This window comes from Anoplophora glabripennis, unplaced genomic scaffold (genome assembly GCF_000390285.2).
Source record: "Anoplophora glabripennis isolate ALB-LARVAE unplaced genomic scaffold, Agla_2.0 scaffold1188, whole genome shotgun sequence".
In the NCBI taxonomy this organism is placed as follows: domain Eukaryota; kingdom Metazoa; phylum Arthropoda; class Insecta; order Coleoptera; family Cerambycidae; genus Anoplophora; species Anoplophora glabripennis.
Window position 1 is genome coordinate 23309 of NW_019417284.1, and position 15135 is coordinate 38443.

General features: G+C 32.8%; 2 protein-coding genes across 2 annotated transcripts; both read right to left on the reverse strand.

The window, feature by feature from the left end:
- Positions 1–637: 637 nt before the first annotated feature.
- LOC108913394 (NEDD8-activating enzyme E1 regulatory subunit) lies at positions 638–12869 on the reverse strand. Its single transcript, XM_018718943.2, has 6 exons — positions 12684–12869; positions 12466–12630; positions 12228–12410; positions 5584–5873; positions 4993–5432; positions 638–1151 (listed from the first exon to the last, which is right to left on the reverse strand). Exons 1-6 carry the CDS (start codon positions 12749–12751, stop codon positions 693–695), a joined length of 1605 nt encoding a protein of 534 aa, XP_018574459.1. The 5' UTR covers positions 12752–12869; the 3' UTR covers positions 638–692.
- Positions 10042–11724, reverse strand: LOC108913395 (enoyl-CoA delta isomerase 1, mitochondrial). Its single transcript, XM_018718944.1, has one exon. It carries the CDS (start codon positions 11598–11600, stop codon positions 10758–10760), a length of 843 nt encoding a protein of 280 aa, XP_018574460.1. The 5' UTR covers positions 11601–11724; the 3' UTR covers positions 10042–10757.
- Positions 12870–15135: the final 2266 nt, after the last annotated feature.

Sequence of the window (15135 nt, forward strand, 5' to 3'; positions counted from 1 at the left end):
ACAAACGAGTGCACAGCCTACTTGCTAATTTCTGTTTAGATAATGAATAGTGAACCTAAAAATTGATCAAATTTTTTTAGACTGATGTTAACTGTGAGGAATAATTTTTTGTAATAAAATTGATACAAAAAAAGCTGGTGCTTTAACAATATCTAGATACTTGCACATGGCTGTGCAATACGTCACTGGTGAAACTGAAAACAATATTTTTATCGTAAACATGTATTGTTGTTAACTGTCAAAGCCTGTAAAATTTCATTAAAATATTCTGAGCGGTTTCCGCAATATTTATAAATTTGCATTTTCTTGTTAAAAACTCACCCTGTAGATCAGAAACTAAGCGTTTTCGGAATATGGTATATTAAGGAAATATATCACAAATCACTTGCACTATAACCTCTTCCAAGGAATGCATCGTCTTACCAAACACCCTGTATATTTTCGTACTAGTGCGATGTTACTCATTTTGATATTACATTGAATGTCAAGAAATTTTAATTATCGTTACGACTGTAGAATCTATACGTCCAATAAAATTTTTTTAAACAAATGGACTTATTATTATTATTTCCCATCAAAAACAAATTAAAGTGAAGACACTTAAAAAATGAACGGAAAAACTTAAAACCAAAAAATCTTGAATTTATACTCTTTATTTCAAATGAATATACAATAATTAATACAAATTTTACTTAAAGACAAAACGTTGCGGAATTAGACGTTATAGCATCATAAAAGAAGGCATTATTGAGCGGTTTATACTGATGCGTGATTAATTTGATAACCTCGTGTGCAGCACAACCGCCAAGAATTGCAGAGACCGAATGTAGTTCCGCACCTCCATACCTGCACACCTCGTGCACCCTCTCGTCTCTTAGAACATGAGAGCAGCTCCATTCCGATAACAGTTTACTTATGATCCCCTTCAGCTTTAGCACGTCGGGTTCGACTTGGTCGTCGAATTGCCCAGGGTACGTATTAAATTCGCTTATGAAACGTTCTAGACCTCGCAGTATGATGTAGTAAAACATAAGACTATCGGGATCCTCCAGGTAAGAAGATAAGTCCAAACTAGTCCGTTCGTATTCGTCGGCTATGCAGCTTCCTCTGACAACGTGTAGTTCACTTGCGTGCTTACAAAACAGTTTAACCTGGAAAAGGTAATAAGTAAAATTTGTCACGTTACGAAGAATTAAAAGGACCTCGCACTTTTCTTATGGGAAGTGGGTCTCGGCCAATTTTTTTTAATCTTCGCAGGTTGATAGTTCTTAATATGTAGATCAAAAGTCTCAATGGGCACAAAGCCCCAAATCCACCCCTTCCCCCCAAAAACTGCCTCCAAGTAGTGGGGAGTTTACTTGTTGTATGAAAAAAAGTTTCAAATAAAAGTTGTTTATTTTTACCAAATCTAAAAAAAACTATTCTTGTTTTTTTTCGAAAAATCAATGTTTTAGCTTTAAAACGCTACCAAAGTTTAACACAGAGTATACGTATGATAGCTGTACATATACACGTGTGTTAAGTTTAACACCGTTTTACAGCTTGAATATTACTTTTTCAAAAAACTCACATATAAACTTTTTTTTAGATTTAGTCAAAATAAATAACTTTTACCTGAAATATTTTTTCATAAAATCACAAATAAACTTTCTACAGCTATATAAACAATTAAATTGTTAACAACAATTTTCCTGACCCGATTTCGTAAAATTGAGTTGCAGATTCAAATTTAGTGTGAAAAAATATGTGCAAAAAATATATGCGCAAATATACGTGCAAAAAATACGTGCAACTATAAAATACAGTAATCTGGAAAATCCGTAGGCTGATTCGTAGGGGGCGGGGGATGTGTGAGGGGCGGGGTCAAGTGGGGCAGTTTGTTAATCAAAAATGTAGTTGTTTGGGGTTGATTAAAAAAAATAATTATTTTACATGCAGAAATCAGTTAAATCGCCCCCGCTACTTGGAGGCAGTTTTTGGGGAGGAAGGGGTGGATTTGGGGCTTTGTGCCCATTGAGACTTTTGATCTACATGTTAAGAACTATCAACCTGCAAAGTTTCAAAAAAATTGGCCGAAACCCACTTCCCATAAGAAAAGTGCGAGGTCCTTTATGATTTTTTACGATTGAAAATACCTAATATAAATAAGGAAAACGGTGGAACGAAATGGTTGTCAAGTCATTAGTACAGAAGTCAACTGATGTGGCAGAGGGGGCAGCATATAATTATTTGGTAGGCTGTGTTTGCGTTGGTAAACCCCAACCAAAATTCAGTTCAGTCAAACGTCAAATGATATAAGTCTCTCACATTGATCGAAGCCTACGTTCTTTCGATTCAAAGACTGACTCGAGGTCTCATAACTAGTGAGCGATATTTAATCTATACGTGTAGGAAATTATTGTAAAGGAGTAAATTTTATCTATACAGGGTGTTTTTAAATGAAGTAGCAAAAATGGTACCGGTGAATGTAGAGCCAAAAATAAGAGGATTGAAGTAAAAATACCTTATATGAAAGTTGCACCCCTGAGGCGATATATCCTCTTAAAGGAGGGGATTGAAATTCACATTTTAATTTTTTTCTTTAACATGGGGAATGCTAGAGACACGAAACTTGGTATGAGCATCCTATTAATAAACAGATAACTTTTCAATATTTGTTCGATCATTGGCGTATTTTATAAAGGAGTGAAACAATCAACCCCATTGCAATATTTTATTAGAAATTTGTTATATGAAGCAAATTATTTATTTAATTGGGAAGACTGATTTATTGCGCACCTTTTTTACCTCTTGTAATTTTTCGATAAACCGATAGTTTTCTAGTCAAAAAATTAGATGCGTCATCTTTCACTAAAGGGGTAATTGCGGAAATTTGTAAAAATAAAGTAGAAGGATGTCATAAGAAATAAATTGTTATTTATCATATTAATAAATTGACACTTTCTGTCGATAAGCTGGTAATTTAGTAATAACCTGAAGAATAATTTGCTATTAATTAATGAAAAATGTTTGATAACTTATGACTATGGGACATGTAATAGGTAAAGTTATTTATCTGAAACAAAATTTAATATAAATGAAAAACAAGAAATGCAAAATTAAATTTAAAGAATATTTCCAAATAATTTCCATTTTGCTGCAAGCATAACCTAATACGTCTGTTGAAGTTATAACGCACCCGCACAAATAGTTCTTGGTTATTACGAAGGTCATCTGCTGCCTGAAATATTCTTAAACGTAGTTGTTCTAAGGAGGCAACAGGAGTGGCATAAACAGTACTTTTTGTGTCCCCACAAAAAGACATCCTTAGGGATTAGGTTAGGTGAACCTGCAGGCCAACAAACAGGGGCATCACGACCAATCCAGTGATTGGGGTAATTTAAATTTAACCATTCTCTACGAGGTGTGACAATTAAGTAATGACACTGATCCCATAAAAGCCGTATATTTAAAAATTATTCTACAACTCTGCCATCCCCTTCAAAGTAGTCCCCTTGGGCAGCTATACAACAATTCCAGCCCATTTTCCACTCTTCGTAACATTTCTGGAAAGCTTCGACTGGGATGTCTGTGAGTATCCTCGTCACGGTCTCTTGGATGTCTGTAACCGACTCAAAATGGGATCCTTTGACCACCGATTTTGCTCTAGGGAACAGAAAAAAGTCACAGGGTGACATATTGGGCGAATAAGGCGGCTGTTGCAACACGGTGATCCCTTTAGAGGCCAAATACTGGGACACGCTGAGGGCGGTGTGGCACGACGCATTGTCGTGATGAAGACTTGATTTATGGTTTGCATCGGTGGAACAAGTTCTTTGTGGACGATTCCACGGCTATTAAAAATGGTAATGATTATCGTTTTCATCTTCGACTTGCTCATGCGAGCTTTTTTCGGACAGGGGGAGTGCGGAGACAACCATTGTGAGCTTTGGCATTTGGTTTCCGGGTCATATTGGAAAAACCAGCTCTCATCGCCTGTAATAACTCGATCAAGCAGCGTGGGATCGTTTCCCACTTGCTCCAAACAGTCTTCTGCGACGGTCATTCGATGCCACTTTTGCTCCTCAGAAAGGTCGCACACGGCTTTTTCATCTTTAAATCGTCGGTTAAAATTTGTATGACTGTTTCACGGTTCATACCCCGTTCTGAGGCCAACATTATGAAGATTTACTGCACCTACTCTAGGAAAATTTGCTTCATCGGTGAAAAGTATATTCATTAGGAAATTTAAGTCATGCCTGGAAATATTAATGTACCATTGACAAAAATCCACGCAGTTAGGTAAATCAGGGTCATTAAATTCTTGCGCGAGTTGATGGTGAAAAGGGTATAAAAGATTTTCATGAGCTACATTCCGCACAAGACTGTGAGAAACTTGAAGTTGCCTGGACACCTGTCTTGTGCTTGTACCACAGTCTTGTTCTAGATGCTCCAGTATAGCTTCCTCAGTTTAAACAGTTGGGACATTACACCTTCTTCCGGCACCCTCACGATTGGGCTGAATTTCCCCAGTTTCGCGAAGCCTTCTTTCCACCGAAGCCAATGTTTGTCTATGAGGAATCGGTCGGTTTGGATATCTTTGGTGGTATAATCTTACTGCAGCGTTACTATTGTTTCTGGATCCGAAAAACATTTGGAGCATGTTCTTCATATTCGTCATTATTATATTATTTGCCATAATTATTCTGATAAAAAATTAATTGGCACTAATTATTGGTTGACAGAAAGTGTCAATTTATTAATATGATAAATAACAAATTTATTTGTTATGACATCGGCCTACTTTATTTTTACAAATTTTCCCAATTACCCCTTTAGTGAACGATGACGCATCTAATATTTTTACTAGAAAACTATTGGCTTTATCAAAAAATTACAAGAGGTAAAAAAGTTGCGCAATTTTTTTAATTAAATAATTTTACTTGGTTGTAAAATTTGAAAAATGAAAAAAATTCTTGTTAACACCACTCAATACTTCATCTCATAACTAACCTCGTTTTCAGTAATCACGTCTTGAGGCAGCCCTAAGTTTCTTGCTATCTGTGAAGCTCTTCGATAGACTGCTTCCGCCTGTGACTGCGCCTGCTTATGATAAAGCTGCTGTAAAGTAATATAACTATTCGTGTCCGCGGCCATATCCGGCAAACTCCCTTTAACTGGTAATGTACCATTAGCTTGTACCAGTTCTCTTAATGCGGCACACATAATCCAAAAGGGAGAACTATTTTGTGTTAGGTTAATGCAACTGTCATCATTTAGAAGTGCCTGTATATTACTTGGGACTGTTTGGGGGTGGATGCAAGTGTTGACAAAATGTATCGCCTCTTCGAAATTTTCTTCTAAGATCTTTAAACCATTTTCGTCCGGAATAGGGCTATCCCGGATCATTTTCTTCAAGATGTTTTTTTGTTCTCTAGTCTTTGGCAAATTTCCTAAAAGAAATAATATTTTCAACATTGTTTTGGGGTATAATTCAAATTACAATAATTTTTTTTTTCTGTAATTAGTTACCCACATAAAATAATGATTAAATAAAATAAATAATTACGATAATAATAATATAGGACAGACAATTTAAAATACCTTCATGGAATTCCTTATATTTGCTTAAATAATAATACAAAATAACAACGGCCGGAACTTGACTACGCGCTCTTTGGTCCAAAGTAGCGACATTGATGCTGTCCAAATATTCCTTCAATGCAGGCCATGGTTTATCTAGTCGTATATCGGGGTTTTCGCTATCAGGATGGGATTCTATCACTGTATGTTCTTTTACTTGTAATCTGATGTACCCCAAAAATCCAATACTACGACACACTAGTAATGGAACTTGGGCGTCCCATAAATATCGAGATAAGGGTATTAGTGTCCTACAAATAAAAATGTGTTGAGTACTACGTTCTGTGTTCTTCATTTTTTAATACAAGGGTTCGTAACAGAATAGGTCAAATTTTAATAATGTCATGGATCTTCTAAAAAGTTTCCATATTTTTAAGATAAACTTTATTTTTTTTTTTTAGATATTTTGATGAAATTTGACTTTGTATATTTAACAAGATTTGTATGATTTTTAACAAAATATTAAATCAGTAATAAGTGCAAATACTTAATGATCAGAAAAAAATATAAACAAATCTTGTATCATCACGAAAATGTTCCTTATAAAACATTTTTTTTCTCTAAATGAACAAAGTACTGAACACGACTTATGGATATTACAGGACAAGGATCATATCATTGAGTTATCCTTTAGTAGATACTCTTTAACCATCCTATTCAAATTCGCCTTTAAAGGAACTGAAACTGCGGCGAAAAGAATTGGTCATTTTAAATACTTCACATTTTTTTTTATTGTTATCTCTCATTTACAGTCACTGCTTTTGGTTGTTTTGATTGTATTTGGCAAATAACCACCATATTTATAAAAAAAATAAAAGACTGTTCTATTCTATTGAGAAAAAAATATTGGGAGTTACCGATCTTCAAAAATAAAATTAAAAAATTTAAAGGACCTAAGTTAAGTTGATTTAATAATCACTTTATCTTCAACTACGGGAAGGTGCCCTTGAAGTATGGCCCATTCACTTTCACACACCCTGTATATACATAAAATTAAGATCATTCTGTAATTATTGAAATTATTATTTTGTTTTATCAGAAATTAATTTTAATCTTTTATTTATTGAACTTCCTTGTAGTTTTTTTATATTGTTAAATTTCGAAAAAAAATAATATCTGCAACACTACTGCAGAAGAACCAAATTTTGTACATGAGTTAGGTTTATTACTGGTTTTCTTTGACTATGATTTAAAGTTAATTGAAGCACTACAAGGTGTTCATGGAGATGACTCACCGCTAAAATTGTACCAAACTTTTTTTTCATTGACTGAATTGAAAAATAATATTCACAGCAGAATTTAATTTAAAATTTTTTTTTACTCGTTAAATTTTAAAACACTTTATGGGCTTCAAGAAAAACTGTTAACTGAAAAAATATTTTAACAGTGTTTATTAGAAAATAATTGAAAGCCAGTAATTAGTCCGGTCAAAATAGACATTTCAAATAACGAAAATTCCGACAGAGCTAAATTTTGGTGGAGACCTTGGGTACACCATTAGAAATAAAGTGTCAAAAGTCCCCATCGATCCCATGTGTGCTAAAAAAGTTATTCGGGGTCAAAGGTCAAAATTTGAGGTTTTTTGGATTTTTTCGAAAACGGTAAGTTTTATCAAAAAAGTAGCCCTGACAAAAATTATGGATCTTAAAATTATCTACAAAAATGGTTCTTATACTTTTTTTTCTAAGAATCACCATTCCTGAGATATCGCGATTTTAATAGTTGACGGAGTCACTTTCTACATGATATGTACACATTTCCACACCACCTGTGAAGTAGTGTACTTTGGCGCAATTTTTTTAACGTGGTTTGCCCGGTAGGCCTACTCTACGAACTGTTATGACGAAATTTTCAGGGACAATACTCTTTTAACTGCATGATGATTATTGATATTGATATTAGTTATTGACTTTAACTGTAGTTCTGATTTCTTTTGATATTTTAATCTGATTCATACTCTTCAAAGTCGACTTCAACAGTCATGTCTTCTTCGATTTCTTCTTTTTTCTTCCTTTTCTTCTTGCTGGATGTTCATAAATTGTTCAAATGAAGATGAATCAGCTGTCTCTTCATCGAAATCACATGAATCTTCGTCTGTTGTATTCAATTGGACATTTGAGCAAGACTGGCTTTGGCAATTAGTACACGCTGCAGAACACAGTAACTACTTTATAGCCACATTTAGCACTACAATCTTTTTTACAATTGTAAAAAATAGTGTTTAGGAGTTTTTCCGGAGCAGGTGGGTGTAAAGTTTGAATAGGTTCCAAAGTATTATTTGTTAATTTCTAACCTTCTGGGTTCAGTTGATTGCCTAGCCATGTCTGAACTTGATAGTATACTCGATACAAGTGTTGATTAGCAGAAGCGGTTGTTGGAGGAAGACACATTAGTTGTACTTGTTTCTTGTTTCGCGTATTTTTTAAAAAAGTTTTTACAATAGAGTAGCCAGATGTTAATTAAGGTCATGCGGGTAGAGGGGATTGACTAAGGGACTGAGTTTCTTTTGTGTGTATATTCTCAGAATAGTATAGTTTATACATATAAGAGACACAAATAGACATTTTTACTTGTATTAAGTGCCTGACTATGTATATACGTGGCATATATGTGCATATCATGTAGAATGTGACTCCTTCAACTTTTAGAATCGCGATATCTCAGGAATGGTGATTCTTAGAAAAAAAAGTATAAGAACCATTTTTGTAGATAATTTTAAGATCTATAATTTTTGTCAGGGTTACTTTTTTGATAAAACTTACATTTTCGAAAAAAAATCCAAAAAACCTCAAATATTGACCTTTGACCCCAATAACTTTTTTAGCACACCTGGGATCGATGGGGACTTTTGACACTTTATTTCTAATAGTGTACCCAAGGTCTCCACCAAAATTTAGCTCTGTCGGAATCTTCGTTATTTGACGACTATTTTATGACTAATTTGACCGGACTATAATAGGCAATGAATTTATCTTTCAAACATGTCAGTTAGTAATAAAATTATTCTATTTCAACAATTGCCTCTGATTGTTGTTGACAAAATATCATATTCGCTTATTTAAAAACTACCTAGGTACTTGTTTTCTTTTTGTAGAATTAGGAGTGAAGTGAAGTAAAATTTATTTGGCCAATTGTCAAATTTGAAAGATAAAGCCTACTACTAACTTTTTGATTATTTTCTAATGAACATTGTTAAAACCTTGTGTCAGTTAATATGGTTTCTCTTGAAAACCATAAAGTTTTTTAAAATTTAACAAGAGTAAAAGAAAATTTAAAATTAAATTCTGCCGTGAATTAATTATTTTTCAATTCGGTCAATGAAAAAAAAGTCTGTACAATTTTAAGGGTGAGTTTTCCCCAATGAACACCTTCTAGTGCTTCAATTAACTTTAAATCATAGTCAAAGAAGACCAGTAATAAACCTAAATCATGTACCAAATTTGGTTATTTTACGGTAAAGTGTTGCAGACATAAATTTTTTTCGAAATTTAGGGCCCCCCTTTGGGGGCTAATAACTCCTCAGGGGTGCAAGTTTGGTTAAATTACAATATTTTGGACACCCCTACATGCACCTACCCTGTGTTGATTCGTATGCGGGACACCCTGTATATTGTTTTATTATAATTGATTTAGAATATTAAATTTATTGCATTTCTTACGTACATGTATATCGTTGGCCTCCAGAAAAAGTATCGTAACTTTGTTTGACAAGAACTAAAGAATGAAATTTACCAAAATTTTGTCAGATACCACATTGTTAAAAACAATTATTTAGTACCCAAATTCTATGGTGGCAGTTTTAAGGCTTTCATAGCCCGTGCTGATATTTAAAGGTCCACCGTGATGTTGATCTTGATTCTTATTGTTGGTTCTAAGACTGCTACGGTAGGAACAGCTCTTCAGATAATGCTGGTACTCCGAGATACTCTGTAGTGGCCTCCGTTGGACGTGACATGGGCTAGTACGGAACGACTCACAGGATCGTCATTGTCTGAAGAACAGTTCCGCTGTAGTGGCCTTAGAACCAACCAAAAGAACCGAAATCAATTCAAGGGGGACCTAGGGGTTCTGACAGTAGATCTGTCTCCATAGACCCTAGCCCGACAACAAGGGCATGTCAAAGATTCCTAGCTAAGGCAGAGGAAGTGCAATGTAAGAGTGTAATTGATGATCAAGTACATAGGCCTCGGCATAACAAAAACAAAATGGTATTTTTTACGATGGTCTAATTTAGTATAATCCCATTCCCTTCATTTCAATTTATACATTTAATTAATATAAATTAATTTTTTATGTAGGGATATTATTTTTGCAGAATTTAGATTAATTCTATAAGATAAATAAATAGGAATGGATTAAGGAAACATATTTTGTTGCTATTTCGTTGAAATAAAAATTGGATGTTAATTTTATATCTTTATTAAAATTTTATTAAATAAAACCCTTATATACTGTTACAATATGAAATTTAATAACAAAAAAAATATATATTAAATACTATTTTGCTAGTGGGAACTTTTCTAATTCTTAACGTGGACTGAGTTTATATTTTAAAATTTACTATAAGAAACATTCTTCAGTCAAGGCTTATAATTGACTTAACTTATTCCCACTTTATTTATTTATTTTTATTGCAATAAAAAAATTGGACGTGATTGTATCATTTATGTAAATTGTTAAGTTTAAAAGAAATGATTAAAAACCATAAAAAAATTATAAAAAATATTTTCATTTTAAACATAAGAAAATCATATGGGTACTTAAATGTGATAATGAATGGTGGGGCTGGTATTTAATGGTTGATTTTGATGCTTGTTTAGAGAACTTTCATCATACAGGGGCTATGATGAAAGTTTGTATGTTCATAGATTGTATAAGAAACCATATGCAAATATATGTGAAACTATTTTTATTTTGTGACTTGTTAAATTTTTGCATCACAAAAGTTCTCTATGTGAGCAGAGAGATCATCATCTAGAAAGCAGTACAGGTTGTACAAATCATTATCAAAATATGGCCATTTTAATATTCCCCAGTCACCACTAACAGAATCACCCTTTTAACTAATTAATTATACTTCAGGTTTTTAATTAACAAAATAACTACTCTCATCCTAAGCGATAGATACTGATGTACTAGTTTTTGGAAGACTTTGCTTTTAACGATTCCATATATTTTTCCAAATAATTTTGAGTTTTAGGGTCCTGAGCATATTGCATAAAACTATTTAAGTCATTTTCGCGATCTTTAATCATGTTTTTAATTGTATCTTCCCTTACATGTTGCTTTGTAATTTTTCTTGCTTCTGGTTGAATATTTTTAAATTTACTTAAGAACTTTTCAGCTCTCGCAATGCCTTCTTCTTTATTTTCCACAATTTCATCGATTAATCCAATACTTGCTGCTTCGTCAGTCTTGAATAAATGTCCCGTTGTTAAAGCTATTTCTGCTCGTCTTTGGCCAACGACATTTTTCATTGAAACAATAAACCATTTTGGAGCTACGAGTCCAAGTTGAGTTTCGTTCAAGCCAATTGTGTAATTTTTTACCATAATTCTGTACTCACAAGACAGTGATAATAAACAGCCTCCAGCAGGCGCATGGCCGTTAATAACTGCCACAGTTGGATATGAAGAGCCATATAATTTTATCCAAGTATCTTGTAAGGTCGTCCAGAAATTTTTAAGTCTGTCCGCATTGGGTTTATATATTTCCATGAGATCTAATCCTGCAGAAAACACCGTCTTTGCATTTGATGTAAGGATTAGGCCTCTACATTTAGATTTCTCTAATTCTGTTAGAGATGATGAAATCTCTCCCAAGAGGTCTAGATTTAGGCTATTTACTGGGGGACGTTGAAGAGTTAATGTTGCCACTCCAGATTTATCGTCTACGTTCACACTCACAAACTTTGCTTCACTACTAAATTTTCTTATGAAACTACTAATCCTCGCTTTATTTAAAACTTTTAGCGCCATTTTTTATATTACTATAAAATTTTAATAGCAGTGGAACAACTGTATTGTATTGTTTTTTTGAAGATTAAAATGAGTCCAAAGTCCATAACACATAAGTAACAAACATTGTACTAAACTAACCTAGCAAACCTACACACAAAACCACTGATTTTAGTTATCCCATATCATTAGTAAATCAATGAAATAGAATATGGACACGAAGCACTATAGTCATCTTGGAGTTGAATAATATCCAATTATCAATTTAATATGAATACACATATAGTGCTACATATGACTATCTCTTTTCAAGTCCCTTATCCCTGATCTACAATAGCAATTTCTGTTTTCAAAATTTATTATCTTAAAAAATTAGACTGAGCTCAAGTTCAATTTTTTGTATGGTTAATTAAATTAATGTTATCACAGTTTATAAATTGGTGGATGTAAGCCATCTGTTAAGCCTAATGCTTTGTCTTCAACATTAATCTGTTACATTAACTCTTCAAATCTCAAAGCACAAGCAACTAAATACCTAATATTGCATTGTCTAATAGATTTGCATTTTTGCACAATATATCCAAATTTATATAAGGATTACATACCTGTATTTTGAAAAGTTTAACAACTATAAAAGTTGAGACTTACTTTTCAGGAAGAGCTGAGGCAATTACAACTGTAAAGTTATTAAAAAAATCCTGAGTATGTGACATAACGTGTTCTGGGGATTCGTCTATATAATCACCTCTTACATCGGGATTTAATTCAAGTAAACACTGTGTGGCAACTTGTGCCCTAGACAATCCTATACTATCATTTTCTAAGAAGAAACTGAAACAACAAAATGTAATAAATTCGATACTGCTAAATCAAAAGGAAAATCTACTTGGATCCAATGTCCTCTTCAGATACTTTCTCTCCATCAACAATAGTAAATGAACCGATACCAGGTAAAACCAGACTTTTCAAAATTTCGGTACCTAGAGCCGTTGCATTGATTAGGCATATTTTAGAGTTCTCTAAAAACTTTTGCCCATGGTCGCCCCATAATCTATAATTATTATAACATTAGGAAATTTTGTTAAATATTAATATTTGTCTTACCGTAATTGTCTATCATATTTTTTGCTTTTATCACTTTGTTCAGGTGATTTTGGGGATGGAGAAGACATCTTGATATTGAATTAAAAATCTAATTATTCTTCAATTCAATCTATTTTTGAAAATGAAACCTGCATCTACACTTTTAAATCATTTTAAAAATACAAAACATTGTTTTAGGTTATATTATAATATGCCTCGTCTTCTTCTCCTTCCATTGAGTAATCCTACCGGTTAGATATTATTATTCAAAGAGGTAGGAAGAGATAGGAGTGATAATTAGTATCTGCATACGTGCCCAATATCATGTATATGTTGTAGTGAATACTTGCTTTATTTTGGAGCAATAAACACAAATTTGTTCAAGTTATAGGTGTCTAATATTTGTCATTTAAGACTAGGTAGTAACAGAAAATTTTAAATATTTAAAATTTTATTTTTATTAAATTTTAAAATTAAATCAATTTAAAATTAATAAAATAAATTTAATTTATTACAAATTTAGTTTAGCCACAGTCAAATATTAAATAAAGAGTTTCATAGAAATTTTCAATATTTGATCTTATAAAAAAACTACATTAAGCATACATATCTAACGGACATAATAAACAATACTCAATAGAAACTTAGACCTAAAATAAAAATACTAATTAAATCGCTAATCACAAACAATAAAAAATGAAAGTCACTAAGATTACACAAACCAGTTTAAAAAGTAATATCAAAATCCAATAAAATAGATAGAAATAAGGTGTCAACCAGCAGTTACCAACTGATATTTTGAAAGCCACCCAAGACTTCTTAACATCTACAGCCGCCTGTGCTTCTGCGGTCGTCTCCTTCATCCCTTCTGTAGCTGTCATCATCGGTGTAGGAGACTGTAGAGTCATTATCATAGATAAAAGAGTTGTAGTCATTATCATAGATAAAAGAGTTATGGTCATTATCGGTCCTCCAGTCAGAGCATCTAGAACTGCTGGTACTAGCAGATGATGGTGAATCCGGATAATTTGAATAGTCATCACATCTGGAATGGTATCTATATCTAGGTTTGGGCTTTGTTGGAATCTGTAAAAAAATATTGACAGTAATATACAAATCACTAGATATTTTAATGTTGTAGGTACATTGCAGAGATCGAGTGTAACCCACCCTCCCTATTTTTTTAGATTTAGATTTTCATTGCGACGTGTCGGTTGCGAGAAACCATCATCAACTTCCTTTTTTCTTATGGGCCCCATATCAATTTTAAACTGATGAAATAGAGCATTTTTTGGCTTTTAATGAATTATAAGTTAAATATTTTTAATAAATCTGGAAACATCATATAATTGTTCAAAACTATTATAGAATAGTTAGAAATTTTATTAAAATTTGAGACTATTCTATAATAGTTTCGAAAAATTATGCGGTGTTGCCTGACTTATTAAAAATAAGATTTTTGAGGTTGTTTCTGAAATTTTTTCTTACTTACATTATATCATTGAAAAGCCAAAAAATGCTCTATTTGTTCAGCTTAAAATTCAATGTAGCGACCATAAGAAAAAAGAAAGTTGATGATGATGATTTCTCGCAGCCGAAACGTCGCAATGAAAACATAAATATACAGTGAAAGTTCTCGAAAAACTTGATGTGGAAAAGAGTTTTCAGATTTTAAAAATTCGTCTAAATAAAAAAGTTACAGACGATTTTCGAAAACGCCACATTTACGTTTTTTCTCAACAAAGAAAATACATCCGGAGAAATGACATGTTAACCCGGAACCCGAAGATGTAGCATCAAAACCGGAAAACTCCGGGCCAAACCCGGAGATCTGGCAACCCTAGTTGTAGAGAAAAGCTTAGACAGGGAGATTTCTTATATGATTGATGCAACAATTTCATTATAAAAAGACATTTCCTATAAATTTTGAGAAAAAAATGTAATCGGTCTGCTTCTTTTAGGGCTTCAGAAATGAAGCTACAATTTTATAAATATATAGAGGGTGGACCATTGGTGTGAGGAAATAAAATCACTCAATTGTTACTCATAATACAGAAAAAAAGTTTATATAAAAGTTGTAAAGAATCGAGAAACCTAAACTATAAAATTAATTTGAAAGATACAGGGCGATGAGTAAAAACGGCATACGCCAAATATTACATTTTTTAAATGGAACACCCTGTATATTTTGAAACATATGGATTTCCGAGAAAATTATTAGAAAATATGTCAATATAAACAGTTTATCATTTTAGTGCGGGGTTGCCAGGTTATGTAGGAAATTCTTCGAATTTTGGAAAAAACATGACCTCGAAGAAGTCGTATTAACTTTCAGCTACTAGCACTTGGAAGAAAATAATTAGACAGAGTTATAGGCAAATGTTAGACAAAGGCTCCTATATTAGCTAATATCGATATATTATACAGGGCATTTTTTATAATACGATCATTTTTAGAAAGTTTAAACTTGATT